Source organism: Equus caballus, chromosome 20, assembly GCF_041296265.1.
Source record: "Equus caballus isolate H_3958 breed thoroughbred chromosome 20, TB-T2T, whole genome shotgun sequence".
In the NCBI taxonomy this organism is placed as follows: Eukaryota; Metazoa; Chordata; class Mammalia; order Perissodactyla; family Equidae; genus Equus; species Equus caballus.
The window spans coordinates 57,809,910-57,825,185 of NC_091703.1; the positions used below are offsets into that span (position 1 = coordinate 57,809,910).

Genomic DNA, 15,276 nt, shown 5'->3' on the forward strand with positions numbered 1-15,276 from the left:
CAGATGGATTGGTCTAAGTTACCTAGTGCACAATTACTGCAATTTAAGGTGTTTCTTTATGATTTCCCGGAATTTTTAATTTCTGTTCCTGAATTTTTTGTCTGTTTCTAGAAGATCTTTCTCTCACAAATCACTTTTTATAGTTTCCTGTTCATATAGATATCATCATGCTTGTCTTTCATTTCTTTACACATATTAACATAGTTGTTATCTGTATACTTTATGAGTCTTTTTCTTTTGTTTTTGCTCATGAAGTGATGTTTTATTGTGTGCCTTTTTATAAAATACAATGTGCTTGACATTGTATTTGAAAATGTATTTGCAGAAATCCTTTGAGGCATACTGTGAATGTACTTTCCTTCAGAGGAGATTTGAGTTTGCTTCTGCCAGGTGTCTAGGTGTTTGAATCAGGGACCACCTTACAACAAGTTCAAGGCTGGGGATTTCCCCTGATGGCCCATGGCATCTGAGCGGGAGGGTCTCTCGTTAGATACTCCACTTCATATGGGTGTGGTTTTTATCTATCTATCTATCTATCTATCTATCTATATGTCTTCTGTGCTTTAAAAGAGATGCTTTTAAAAATTTTATCAGTGTTTTTTCTTTGATTTCTGTGAGAGGTTGATCTGAATCATATAGCCTGCTTTACTGAAACATGAAGTTCTACTGCGATTTATTTAACCAAATACTTTTAGCTTTTTTCCTTATTATTAAAAATAATATTGTGATGAAGAGAAGTTGTTCCTATTTGTGTATTTGTCTTGTTATTTACTTAAGATTTATTCTGGAAGTAAAATTGTCAGGGTCTGCACGTTTTAAGGCTTTTTGATATGTATTGTCAAAGTGCCCCACGCAAAGATTGTCCCGGCACTATGTGTTCTAAATCTTTTTGACTTTTGCCATTTTTTAATAGGTGGGAAATAATACTGCATTATTATTTCAATTTACTTTGGTTATTTTCACTTATATGAATATTGGCTGTGTTTTACTTTTGGAATACTAGTACTTAGGTCCTACTACCTAGCGGTTTATTGAGAGTAACTCGGATGTCAAATGATATAAATATTTCCCTCAGTTTGTCATTTATATTTCATCTTCATTTTTAGACCTTTTATTTTCCTCTATAGAAGTTAAAAAGTTTTATCTAGTCAGATCTATCAATCTTTTCTTTGTAAAGCCATAATTAGTCTGAGATAATGGATTTATAGTTGTTCCTAGAAAAGCTAGTGTTTAAAGTTTGGAGTTGTTTTATGTGGCTAGAAAATTGAGAAATAGTTAAACTACTCTTAACTGCAAATGGATATTTTAATAAATTAACATAACTCTTGGATTGGGATAAGCTCATTTTTCATCTCTATTAACCTCAGTTTTTTTTTTTAATAATTCTTTTCCTTTTTTGCTTTATGCTTTTTGTTTCTCTGCTGGTATTATTTTGGTATATGTCCTCAGAAATTGACAGAGTAGAAATTCAAAAGTATATTGAATTTAAATTTTCTTTCCTATTTTGGCTTCATTAATGATAATATTGATTCAGTAATCATATTAGGAATGATTTGAGATATCAAGATTTAAACATTTTTAATAAAAGTATAGAATCTTCACTAGAACAGGAAAGTATTTTAGTAAAACTGAATGAAGGCTTGTAATTTCTTAAGCAGTGTAAACTATGTTTCCTTTTAGATAAGTGAAGAAGAGAAGAACCTCCGAGAACAGGAGATCATTGCCTCATCAACCAGTTTAGGTGGGCCTAAGTTGGAGCTGGAGTACGTTTATAAGGTATGTAAGTTTTTGCAGTACTTCCTAGGTGTTGTTAGGCATTTCACATTGAGCTTTATATATGTATGTAATGAACCCGTTTGTGTAGCCACTTGTCACGATAGCCTGTCTCCTGCCGGATTTCATCTTTGCCCCACTCAGGGTGTGCCAGCCTTCTGTGCCGGGCCGTCCTCCTGCATGAACTGCCCTCTCACCCTGCTTGTGCTCTGGCGCCCCTCTGCAGGCCATTCTCTTAGAGGAATATTAGGCTTCTATACCTGTGCAGGGTGCCGCCTGCCGGGAAACTCTCATCACCCGCTTGGCCCCAACACCGTGTCTGGATCACTGCCCTGCATGGAGGCCTTTCTTGCCGCTCTGGGCCCTCACGTCCTGCTCGGACTGTCGGCCCTACATGGACTCTCTCGTTCCATTAGAGCTCTGACACGTCTGCCGATTTCCTCTCCTGAGGCAGGGCCGTCTTCAACCTGCTCAGGTTCTGGCAGCTCGCGCTGAGCCACCTCTGCTGCCCTCTGCCCTCAGCACAGACACCTGCTGTACTTTAACCCATTGAATGACTGCTGGACTGAGTAATTCCAGAAGGGGAAGAAGGGAAAGCTGAAATTCATGTTAAAATTTGATAGCTGCAACACCACAATTTCCTTTGAAAAGAATGTAGTGATTATTATTGGTGAGCGCCAGTAGTTTAAAATCCTGCCTCCACCTTAGCTCTCCACGTGGCTTCCCTATTTCTACCATTTAGGCCATCATTCAGTCAGCCTTCCAGGCTTAGACTGGGGGAATCAGTATTTATTCCTCCCACACCACACATTTCCTGTTACTCAGCCTTCACATCACCTTTTGCTTCTGCTTGGGCATTTTTATTTCCACTGTGACCACCCTAATAAGCTAGAATCATAGAGTATTAGAGCTAAAGAACCCCTAAGGGTCATTTAGACCATCTCTTCCTTCCCTTCCCTGGTTTTATAAATCTTGCCGCTGAGGTTTAGAAACATTCATTAAATGTACTGAAATCATAAGGCTAGTCAGTAATAGAGCTTGGACTAGAACTCACATGTCCAAACTTCTATCCCCCTCTCTTGCCTGGATTGTGGAGATAAACCCTCTTGCCTCCTCCTCTGATGTGTGCTGGGTGAACTCTTTGTTTGGTGCCATGTCGCACATACTGCCCCGTAGAGCTGTTTGACTTTCCGTGTGTGTCTGTCTTGTTTTTGCAACTACGTGATGAGCTCTTACAGGATGATGACTGTGTTGCAGACGTAGAAATCTATAAATCAAAAGCTGTTTGTTAAAAACCACACAATCTGTTTATTGTGTGGTGTCATGGGATATGTGGGAGAATCTTAGGCATATGGATTTAACTCCTCCCTAAAACTGGGCTCGTGGCAATTTGGGCTGATTTTTTTCACCTCATTTTTTTACCTTATTTTTAAGGAGAAAAACTCTTGGAGAGTAAGGATGATTTTTACAGTTTACTAATGTCATATTCTGTTCATATCTTACAATTTTAGAATAGTTCATAGGACTTTTAAAAATGTAAGTAGAGGGGCTGGCCCCGTGGCCGAGTGGTTAAGTTCATGCACTCTGCTTCAGCGGCCCAGGGTTTTGCCAATTCGGATCCCGTGCGTGGACATGGCACCACTCATCAGGCTGTGCTAAGGTGGCATACCACATGGCACAACCAGAGGCACTCACAAGTGGAATAAACGACTGTGTACTGGGTGGCTTTGGGGAGAAGAAGAAAGAAAAAAAAAGATTGGCAACAGTTGTTAGCTCAGGTGCCAATCTTTTTTTTTTAAAAAAAAATGTAAGTAGAGTACTAGTAGTCTTTTTCTTTTAAATATTTACTGGCAAATACTTATTTCAATATCAAAACTGAAAACTTGTTATTATTTTTATTTCTTAGTGTTGAGATTAGCTTTTCCAATATATTTCTCTAGAGAAAGACTGGAAACATAGATGAAGAAATTTGGAATTACTTTGCTTGCTAGTAATTTTCAGCACTGAACATATTGTATACACATTAGGATTCTACTTGATGCAGAATAAAATGTGGAGTATGTCATAGGAGGGGATGCAGTGGGCTTAGAGGGCTGGAGTTAGGAGTTTTAAATCCTGGGGATTATAATTTGTAAATTCATGAGTTAAGAATTAAAAAAGCATTCTAACTTAGCTTATTACTGTTTTTCAGAACATCTACTCTGAAATGAACACATTTTTGAACTGCCGCTTCTTCCTGATGCTGATTGTTTAGTTTTAAGAAGTGGAAATTGATCTTTTTTGTTGTTTGCTTTTTCTTGGTTAATGAATTTCTCACAGGGAGAATTTTGTTTAGACTTAGTACTTGTGAAGACTTAGCAGGATTTCATAATGACAGGTACTGACTTCCTTTCCCATTTCACTCTGAATTCAGATCCCTTTTGCTGATGCTCTGGATTTGTTCCGAGGAAGGAAAGTCTATTTGGAAAATGGCTTTGCTTATGTACCACTTAAAGACATTGTAGCAATCATCCTGAATGAATTTAGAGCCAAACTGTCCAAGGCTTTGGCAGTGAGTACTTCACTTTATTTCCATATTTCCACGTTCACTTTATTTCCACATGTTCACATTTTCAATTACGTGTCTTTGGTAGTTTTCTTCTGTACTTCTTAAGAAATAAGTTAATTTAATTTTCGTAATGACATTCAAATGGCTTATGATGTTGTACTGGTAATTCTAGGACCACTAGGTTTTTATTTATTACTACTCACAGTTAGTTTCCTTTTTCCTAGTAATACTAATGGTGAGCTGATTAATTTTATGAGTGGCCTCTGTGGGTTTCTTCAAGGTCGTGTCCTTTTTCCTTGGAGACGGATTTCACATATAGCACTTCACAATTAGTGTGGCCTGTGGTTGGTATAGCCCCTAGATTTCTGTTCTAAATTGGTATTTGGTGTCAGGAGAGGGCACTGTAGAAGAAAGTCTTTATCGTAAGTACTAGAAATGGTGATACGCTGGTGCTGCAATGAACAGCCTGCTGCTGGGTGAAATTAGCGGTAGCCGTGTTGAGTAAATAACATGATCAGTGCTTTTTAAGAGATCAGTTGCAAGTGTTACAGTTAAGTAATAACATTTTAAAAATACACACATTTAGGAGTATTGATGCCTTTTAATCCAAGTCTAGTTTTTTAATACTTTTTTGGGGTACTTAATGCTGAAGAGAACTTCAAAGTTATGTAATGTGGCTCTTTTTAAGTTATACTGATTAAGATATAGGCCAACCTTCTTTTTGAGTTAAAAATTGTAATATTTTCTGGTATAGGTGATTTTTATTATTGACTCTCTGGGGTTACCTAACCATATATAATTCAGCTATATCTACATTTGGGAAGACTAAAATGCTAACTCTGGTGATGTTAAATAAGGCAATTTATGAAACACCTGGCATCATAGGTGTTTAATAACTGTTAATATTCTTCCTCCCTCTCTAATCCTATGTTTGCTTGTTTTTTATCCTCAGTAAAGTTTTTAAATTGTTTCTTTGCTTGTCTGTGACTTACCCTGGACTAAGATCCGTTTACAGATAAGGACAATGTCTTTCCCTGCTGTCAGTCTCTGTGGCAGACACTGATGTGACCTACGGTTGCCCATTCCTCTTCTTTTATTATTGTTGGTTTTGTTCACCCATTTTCTCTCTTGACTTTTTGGACAGCATATCTTTGTGTGAAACAGCCATGTACTTTTCGGGACATTGAGCATCCCTTGCCCTCATCCACTAACTGGCAGTAGTGGCCACCAGTCCCCAGGACAAACAAAAATATCACCACATATTTCAGAAAGCTTCTGTAATTTTGGTACCACCCTTGAGCTGATCATGGTGGTTTCCTTCTTTCCAAATTGTTGGTCTGTGCATGTGATGCAGTGTAATTCTGGCTGAAAAATATGAGTTGTTTGGGTGCTTCTGAAAAAGCCTTCCTTCCTAATAAAAATGGGCACATGTGTGTTTGCTGTTCAGTGTATCTTCCTTATACTCTAATGTACAAAGAAAGATATGTGGCAGACTTTTTGCAAATTTTACAAATGTTTTTCTGCTTTCTGGGCAGAAGATGGGGGATCTAAACATACTGAGATTGAAGACAAAACTCCATGAGTTCCTAGGTTAGCAGTAAATTCATTTTTTTTGGTAAATTGCACTTAGACTTTGTAACTTGTTGGTAAGAAATATAGCATTTGAACTTTGAATTCCTTTCTCCTTCCCACCTCCCTCCCGTTTGTGTTTGCCCTCCTCCAACATACTTTAAAAAAAAATTTAATAACTTTTTAGAATTCTGAAATAATTGCAAATGTACAGAGAAGTTGCAAGTAAAAAATGATAACTTTCCCTAAACCGTGTGAGAATAAGTTCCCAACCTGGTGTCTCATCACCAATACTTTAGCGTATAATACCTACAAACAGAGACGTCCTCCCGCATAACCACAGTTCAGCTGTCAAAATAAGGTAATTAGCAGCAATACGTAACTACCACGTAATCCTCAGACCCCATTCAAGTTTCACCAGTTGTCTCGATCATGTCCTTTATTTCAAAATGATCCAATCCTAATTCACGCGTGTTACTTAGTTGTCAAGTCTCTTTAGTCTCCTTCAGTCTGGAATATCTCCTTGACTTTATAACTATGTTTCAAAGGTTACAGGCTAGTTATTTTGTAGAATATCTCTCAATTTGGGTTTGTCTGATGTTTAGATTCGAGTTATATATCTTGAGCAGGAATATCATAGAAGTGATGGTATTTTCTTTTCATTTCATCCTCTCAGGTGACACATGATTTGGATTCATCTCAACTCTTATTGACTTTATTACAATTTACTTACTCATTCTGATGTTGAAAGGCATTTGGGTTTTGTTGTCTTGCTTTTGGTTATTACCAACACTGCTGTTCTGAACATTCCAGGACATCTTAGGCAAACACCTATCTGTTGGTTGTATGCTACGATTGGAATTGTAGGGTATAGGGTATGTCTACGTTCTGCTTTAGTGGATTCAGACTTACTTTTAATGACTTTGTCCTGACTGCCAGTGGGTTGTGAAGAGCTCTGGCCTCAGTGTCTTTGGATTTGATATGAGGGACTTGCTGCTTCAGGCAGTGCTTGGCTCTCTCGTGAGTGGGTCAGGGTCAAGTCTGGTTGAGAAGTTCTCTCTCCAGAGAAGCCTTGTCTTATCATGCAGGAGAATGGGTGGAGTGTATTGTGTGGGAACCTGTGCCGACAGCTGTGGGAGGAGGCCGGAAGGAAGGGAAGGAGTTTCTTTAGGGCTCTGGTGAAGGAGAAATTTCAACCTACTGCTGTGGTCTCTTTATTATCGTCCTTTCCTGTGAGGAAGATTTGACCTTGGAGTATGTAATTAAAAAATTTCAGCCTTATTAATGGAAATATTGTTGTCGGATGAGAAAAATTGCCCTAAAGATTAAAAAACAGATATTTTCATTAGCAGTAGAGGATGAAATAAATGATGCTGGAGGAAGTCTAAGTTGGTAGAAGAATTTTTCCCTAGGCAATTTCTGAAAGCTTGTTCTCAACGTGTAATCATGTGGTGTTTGTGATAATGTGACAAATCTGGGTTTTGAACAGCCTCTAGGACTAGTAAAATGTGGACATTACCTTCTCATTTGATAAGAACTCTTTTCTCACTCTACTGATCCTTTGAGACTCAGCGTGGCCCTGCTTCCTCCAGGAAGCCTCTCCTAAGCCCCAAGATTGTGCAAAGTGTGTCTCCTCCGTGCTCCCACAGCACTCTGCACAAGACCAAGCCATGGTGAAATGGTTCCCAGTCTGTGCTTTCCCTCATCTAAAATGTTAGCTCTTTGAGAGTAAGGGCTCTGTCTTAGTTAACATCTCCTATCTAGTGTCTCATCTAGTACATGGGACCAATGCTTTGTAAAATTTTGTTGAACTGATGGCTACTGAATAATAATGATAATAACTTCCACTTGTCCTTAGTTTACTATTTATGCATTATCTCATTTGATCCTCCCCACAAACCTCTGAGATAGACAGGAATTACAATCTGCGAATAGCTGGGGAAAATGCAGCTCTGAGAGGCAAAGTAATTTGTCCAAGGCTGTGTTGGCTAGTAACTGCTGGAGCCATAACTGGGTCTCAGGTTTTCTTATTGTAAAACTCAGGATCTTTTGATGATAACTGTGCCTGTGTGAGGAATTGTATTGTCAGGGGATTTAGATCTTCAAACTCTGAGGAAATATTGAAAGGCAATTATATTAGGGTAGTTACAGAGCAGGCAAAGAGGGTGAATTTGGAGCTGAGATGCAATAAATTGATAACCAGTTTGGGAAAAGAATGAGGGAAAGATATATTTCTTTGCTTCACATAACAATTTTAGAAGCTTTGACCAGTTCTTTCAGTTAATGGTTTATTTTTTAATAACTTTTTATTTGTTCACTCGTGTATTGTTTTGGTTACTAGTGACACAGTACTTAACAAGATAGATGAAATTTCTTCTCTTATAAGGCTCATATTCTAGTGGGACATAGACAGTTACTAAAGACATAAACAGTAACAGTGTTATATGTATGAAGGAGCCAGCTGAACAAATATAGAGGCAAGTGCATAAGAGGAAAGTCACTACTGCAGAGGCCCGAAGGAGGGAATCTTGGCATTTTGCGGAATGAGAAAGGCCAGTGTAGCTGGAGTGAGGTGAGCTAGCAGAGAGCGTAGAGGATGGGACTGCAGTGGCTCGATGTGGAACTTTGAATAAACTGGGGTAAGGAGTTTGATTTTTAGCCTAATGTAGTGGAAAACCCTGGGATGGTTTTGAATAAGGGAGTGATATGATCTGATTTATGTTTTAAATAGACTGTGTGGCTGCTGCTTGAAAACTGCTTTGGAAGGTATAGAAGGAGTGGAAGCAGGAAGATTAGTTTATCCCACTAATCTGGATGGTGGCTTGAAATAGGGTGGTTGTGGTGGTAACACTTGAGACAAGTCAGTAGACTTCAGTTATGGTTTTGAAGTATTATTGACTTGACAGACTGGGCGTGACAGAAGAGGAATCAGGATAATAATAATAATGATAGCTTAAGCTTAATAAAAATGTAGTATTTTCCAGGTGTGTAAAAGCTTTACGTGAATTGACATATTTAAGGTTCATAGTAACCCTCTCACGTGGGTAGCATTATTACTCCCTGAGTCTTGCAGTGTCTTTGCTCAAGCAGTGAGGAGCAGGATTTGAATCCATGCAGTCTGGCTTTAGGTTCTCTAGTCCAGACCACTGTGTTGCTGCCTAGACTTTTGGCCTGAATAATTGATTAAGAGTGATGCCTTTTACCAAGATGCAGAAGACTGAGAGAAGTGCAAAAAATAAAATCAAGTCTTCTGTTTTGACCTTGTTAAGTGGCAGATACTTGTTAGTCATCCAGGTGGAGGCAGCAAGTGTGAGGTTGGCTTCAGAAGTCTGGATTTCTGGGGAGGAGAATGTGAAGCCATGAGACCCTGGGCTCACACGGGAAGAGTATGGTGAGTTAGAGGGAGAGAGGAGGGCCCACAGCTGAGCTTGAGCTTTTGTATACCTCCACTCTGTCATTAAGCAGTAGAACGGGCTTTGTTCTTAAAAACCAGGACAGCTTCTTCAGTTGTAGCTGAGTTTCTTTAAGGCAAATTCTCTTTTTTCTCACCTAGTGTGACTAACTTCACTTTCTCTGTGTGAGACTCATCATTAGAAGGTACTGGTTAAACATAAGAAAAGCAGAAAATGTATTTGTACACTACTAATTTAGGTACAGAAAGAAGGACTTTGAGAAGTTCCCAAGGAAATGATTGACAGGCAAGTAAGCAGCTCTTTTCTGGAGTTGCAGAGAAAAGTAGGGATTTTTTTTTTTCTGAAAAGGATTTTCTTTTTTACATTTTTAGAATACTAGTTGAGTCTCTGGCTCACTAAGTACTTGTTGCTTTGCAAAAATACTCTTTGTTAGCACTTGATCAAGTAATTTTTATTTATAAGGAACTTGGAATTCTCTTAAACCTTTTATTCTTTTAAAAAGCAGTGTTCAGTTTAGTTACTTAAGCTGTGGTTAAATATAATTTTCTTGAATGGTTACTTACTTTGGAATCATACAGGAATTTCCTTTGTCTTATTTGTGTCTAGTTGATTTCCTTGGGTTTTGGGTTGATTAATGTCTGTTCTAATATGGCTTCCTCATTATTTAATGTTATTTTAAACTGGTTGCAGTGAACCCATCAGTGCTGCAGTTAATCTGTCAATATGCAAGCAGTGGATGACACGCCTTCCCCTCCACCTTTACTCCCAGGCTCCGGCCCGTTTATTCTCTCCCGGTACTGAGCTATAGGAAACAGAGCATTGCAGTTGAAAGCCATGAAACTAAGAGAAAGAATTCATTCGTTTTGGGAGAAAAAATAAACATGCTCTTTCAACTTTGAGACACGTCTGTTGACTGAGGATGCCAAGCTGAACTTGATCGTTGCTCTATTTGTGAGATACTGGGTTTGTTAAGCCCTTTATAATGTCCAGTTTACAATTTGTTGTCCATTCCACACATAGTTCTTTAACATATGTCAGGTTTACTGAGTAGTGCCTACGTGGTGCATGAAATGGGAAGTTTATGAGACAGGACTCTGACCCTCAAGAACCCTCTTGTCTAGTAGGGGGAGCTAGGATGTACGTAAAGGACTCAGTGACTAGGTGGAAAATGGGGAGTGTCCTGAGAGTTGTATCACCTAAGCTCAGAGAATTTAGAGAAAAGATAGAGTTGGCACTGGCTTTCATTGATTGGCTGTAGGAAGATGAACAGTTTGCAGAGAGCAGTAGAGATAAATGGTTAGGTGCTGGAAAGCATGGACTACTGGAGATGTGTTTGAACAATAGGGATGTGAGACAGAACTATTTGGGAGAGAAAATGACTTTGGTATTGGGCCTGTTGAGCATATTGGATTAACAGGACATTTTGGTAAATTTGGGTTGAAACTCAGAAGAATGCTTAGAGATTAAGACATAGATTTGGGAGTCATCCACATGGTTGTGGAATTTCAAGCCATAGTAGTTGATGCAATTTCTAAGGAGTAAAGAATAGACGGAAAAGGACCAAATACCAAACTGAGTGTTTCAAGGTTGGGTGTGGCGATCAGGCGGGCACAACGAACTGAATACCAGAAATGAATAAGTCATTACAAGTGAGTCTTGGCATCTTTCTCCATATGTATTTTATTTTAGAAATTGAGGCTTTTAGCACCCTTCATAGAAAAGGATTGAATAAAAGTCACTTTCTTGTTTTACTGAAATCTTCTAGGTTTTTGATAGAGAGGTTTCATTCATTGAAAAAAATCAGTAATGTATGTGAAAGTTCATTAAAAATTCCAGAGTGCTATATATTTTTTAGGTGTTCATTTGAAGGGGCTAGTTCATGTGAAGAATATTTTAAGAGGTTTTGATTTTTCCTTTTATTTCTCCCTATTGTGCTTAGTATAGTTCTGCATTTTGTGTTTATGGAAATTATTGGTGGCAAGAATTTAAATGATTTGCTTATTTCAGGTTCTCTGCTTTCTAGTTCCCAGCCCATGTTGGCAGCACTTAGACATAGAATTTTTAGAGCAGGAAAGGATTTTAGAGTTGTGTGGTAATCATTTGTGTGTTATCTTGTCCTTTTTCTTGGCAACTAGAATGCAAACTCTAGCTATCAGTGAATGTGCTTGCATGTCCTATTCTGCATGGTAGTGCTTGTTAGCACAATGCCTGCTTTTATAAGAGGCTCTCAGTAAAACTTACCAGTCAGGCCTCTTCATTTTGTCCCTGAAAGGTTAGCCCCAGAAAGGTCAAATGGCTTACCAAAACTCATGCAGCTAATTATGAAGGAACCAGGTCCTTTGCTATAGGTCTTACATTCAAGTTTGGAGCCCTTTTGACTATAGTTTGTTGCCTCTCTCCAGGCCCAGTGCAGTACCTCTGCCCCCCTCCCGCTTTCTCTGATTCACCCTCCCTAGAATGGTGTTTCCATTACGTGTTTTAGATGTAGGGTTTTCCAGGGTAGGGGTTCACCCATATTCAACTTCTCCAGGGTAGGGATTGACCATATTCAACTAATGATCTCTGATGCCTAGCCCAGTGCCTCGTGAGGAGTGGGTGCTCAGGATCTCATGAGTTAGCTTGTGAGAGCTGCATGTTTGTATTCTCCGCATTTGTTGAGAGAGCTAGAGTTCAGTGGGGTTGCACTTCAGTGTGCTGTTTCTCAAAGGAAAGCATGAAGTGCCTGATAATATGTGTGAAGTGCTACACATGCAGAATATTTCTGAAATCTCAACTGCAAGAGTTTATGACCTCAAAATCCCTCTGAAGAACTATTGCAGTGGGCTGCAGTCGTTAAAATTGTTCCTCTTTTAACAGTTTTTCTCTGGAGTATAGAAGATGAGAGTTTAGTATTTTGTTTAGAAACTTATGATGCAGGGTAAACCAGACTTAAACTCTAGCTACCTTGAGAACAGCAGCTTCATTCTTCATGGTTGAGCTCACTCTCCACAGAAATTCTTAGGTTACTATATTTGTGTTCACCCTTGTGTCCCTTGCACACCTCCCTCCCCATTCAGAGAAAAGATAAGATCCCCCCTCAACCCTTTTATAAACACTTCTGTTCCTCAGATCATTTATCATGTTTGAGAATTATAATTACCCATTTTAAAGCCTCAGCCTAGACTGGCTAGAAAATATTTAGTATTTTTACACATTATTTATAGTTTATTTTTTTTCGCTGAGCTACATTGCTTTCATTGACACCAGAGTGCACTGAAACACAGATTTTTATCCCTATTACTTACTTGTGATGAGACAATATCAGCAGATTCAGTTGCTAGGGAACACCTGAATACTGAAATAGTTTTTTTTTTGGTAGGTACTTGTAAATTCAATTCTTTGACAGTTCTACTCTCATAGAGCAAAAATTTATTCAGTTGCTACAAAGAAAGATGCATCACCTGTGAGTTTTCCAATTTAAAAATTTTGCACAAGGGGATCTAGGAATACAGAAAATGTTACAGGATTGATTAAGTGTTGAGAGTGTAATTTTTAACAGTGACGGGACATTGAAAAGTAATGATTATGTATACATCTTTGAGTTTCAGTTTTCTTAAAGTTAAGATTTTCTGCTTCATCATTAATGAGAGAAAGAGTAAGAACAAGAGAGAGACACACAAACATACACACACGACACAGAGGAATTTAAACTAAAGTAAAATATTGTATTAATTAAACCAACTTTGTCTCATAGAAATAGGATTGGCCACATCCAATATTAAATCGCCCAGGTCTGTTCTTTTACCATGACACTTAATAATTATGTGCCAGAGAAAGAATAAATATTAAAAAGAAGTGTTTGGTTATAGTCAGTTTGGTTTTCCTTTATAACTGAGTGTCATGTATTTTTGTCATAGTTGTATAATGTTTATAAAAATATTTTTATTGAAGTTCAATTCAGTAATTTTTCTTGAGTATTTGCTATGTGCTACGTAGAAACGCTGGGGACACAAGAATAATGAAGCTTTCAGAGTGCTCAGAATGTGAGAGGGGCAGCAGTGGGGGCGAGATGTCAGCAGTCATCACACGCTGCGGTCAGTAAAAGAGGGGTGTGCTGGGCACAGAGGTAGCGTGGAAAAGAGAGTGGTGAACATAGTGTGGCATCGCAGAGAGAGTTCAGAGATGTCAGCTCTGGGCTGGGTTTTTTGGGGCTCTTTCCTAGGGGTGAGCAATCCTTTGACCTTGTCTTTTTTATGGGCGGGGTAGAGGGTGGGGAATAAGACGACTGTTATTTGTCTTCATTTCTAAGTTCCCTCTGTTTCTCCCTTGTGCATACTCTCGGCTGATAACAAGCCATGACGTTTCTCTATTTAGGCAGGTGAGTACTGTCCATATACCAGTTTCTAATTCTGTACCTTCAAATTTCACTACTTGTTTATTTAATTGCATACATATATTTGAGGAACTTGTCAGGGAGTGCAGAATCCATCTTCTGATTTACATGCATTGTGAATCTTGTGTCTCAGAAATAAAAATCTTATTAAGGCTTAAATGTCTTTTTCCAAGTGACACAGAGAGAACTGTGAACTCAAGTAGGCAGCGTATGCACAGAAATTGGAGTGGTGCAGAAAATGTTATCTGGAATGTTCTAGGAGAATAATGTGTACGTTCAAAACAAAAATAAAAACAAGTGAAAATTGTCCCCGAGTTGACAGAAATAATAGTTGATACTAGAAATAGTCGAGGAATGACAGAATTGAGAATAACCAAATGAGCAGGTTTGGTTTCCCCTAAATTTTTAAAAAGGCACTAAGAGCAGAAGTAAATGTTTTATGAATCTCATTCTGTTTGTATAAAATCCTTTTTATTTTTTATAATTTAATATTTTTGGGGTACATTTAAAACATGTTATTAGGTGAGTTTCAGTGTTTTCCTGCCTACATTTTTAGTTAGAAATTTGTGAGACTTTAGTCATATGGAAAGCACTTAAACTCTGGTTTAAAAAAAATTACAGTTGTCCTTTGTGAAACTGTGATTTTGTCCATATACAAGATTATATTTGTTGAGTTGCAAAACAGTTAGGTGAACAATGTCAATGGGCTTACTGAACTGAGGTGTGAATGGGGTAATGATCTAGAAAATAGAGGACCGAAACTGGAGGGAGATATAGAAGACAGAGTTCTTTCTCATAAATTTGAAAACAGAAAAATAACAAGCAACACTGGTAACCAGAATGTTCTCTTCTATACCGTTCCATCAAAAATTCCACATTTATCACATTGACTATTAAAGGCTAAAATAATGGAAAGAAGATGAAATAATGCTCAATCTTTGAGGAAAAAACAAACTAATAAAGCTTTGGATTTTGGCAGGGCAGCTATAATCCCAAAGAAAGAGAATAACAATTTGCATTTATAGTCTTTTCTTCCAAGTAGCTTAAAGCTTTGTAACTACGTTTTCATTAATCCTTTGGACTACTTTTGAGTTTTGTTTAAAATATTAATAAGGAAATCATCTCTGCTTGAGGATGGTTGAACAAAACTACATACTGAATGAGAGACATAGAAATGACTTCCTTACCTTGATGGCTGCAATGTTTGATGTGTTTCTACTCTTACTGCTTAACTCTTTGGCTAAGGAGTTTATCCTTCAGCAAATATATATCAATTGCATATTGTGGGGCGGGCCTGTGGCAGGACTCACACAGACACACACAGACACACACACACACAGAGTAAATGAATTTGAAAGGGTATATTTTTCCCTTCCGTTTCAAATGATGCTAAATCATTCTTCTCAGGTCAAGAGCCTCTGAACTTTACTGATTTTAGCTGAGGAATTGGCCTGCCTGCTGATGGTGGCTGTGGTAGTGGTGATGGAGGCAGGTTTCTAATTTTTTATTAAGCACTTACTGTATGCCAGAGACTATTAAATTTGTATATGCCTTGTTGGTTTAATCCTGTCAATAACATTATGAGGTGGTTATTATACTTT

The 15,276-nt window shown here is 38.1% G+C and overlaps 1 protein-coding gene across 9 annotated transcripts in view; it reads left to right on the plus strand.

Annotated features, from left to right (window-relative positions):
* Positions 1-15,276, plus strand: part of PRIM2 (DNA primase subunit 2) — a 425,357-nt gene that overhangs the window by 121,609 nt on the left and 288,472 nt on the right. For all 9 annotated transcript variants that reach the window (XR_011430086.1, XM_023624310.2, XM_070245742.1 and 6 more), the window contains 2 exons: positions 1,681-1,776; positions 4,187-4,324. Coding sequence is in view for 8 of the 9 variants with exons in the window: in XM_023624310.2 (XP_023480078.1) it covers positions 1,681-1,776; positions 4,187-4,324 (234 nt within the window). In the remaining variant the exon portion in view is untranslated. The remainder of the gene's footprint in view (positions 1-1,680; positions 1,777-4,186; positions 4,325-15,276) is intronic.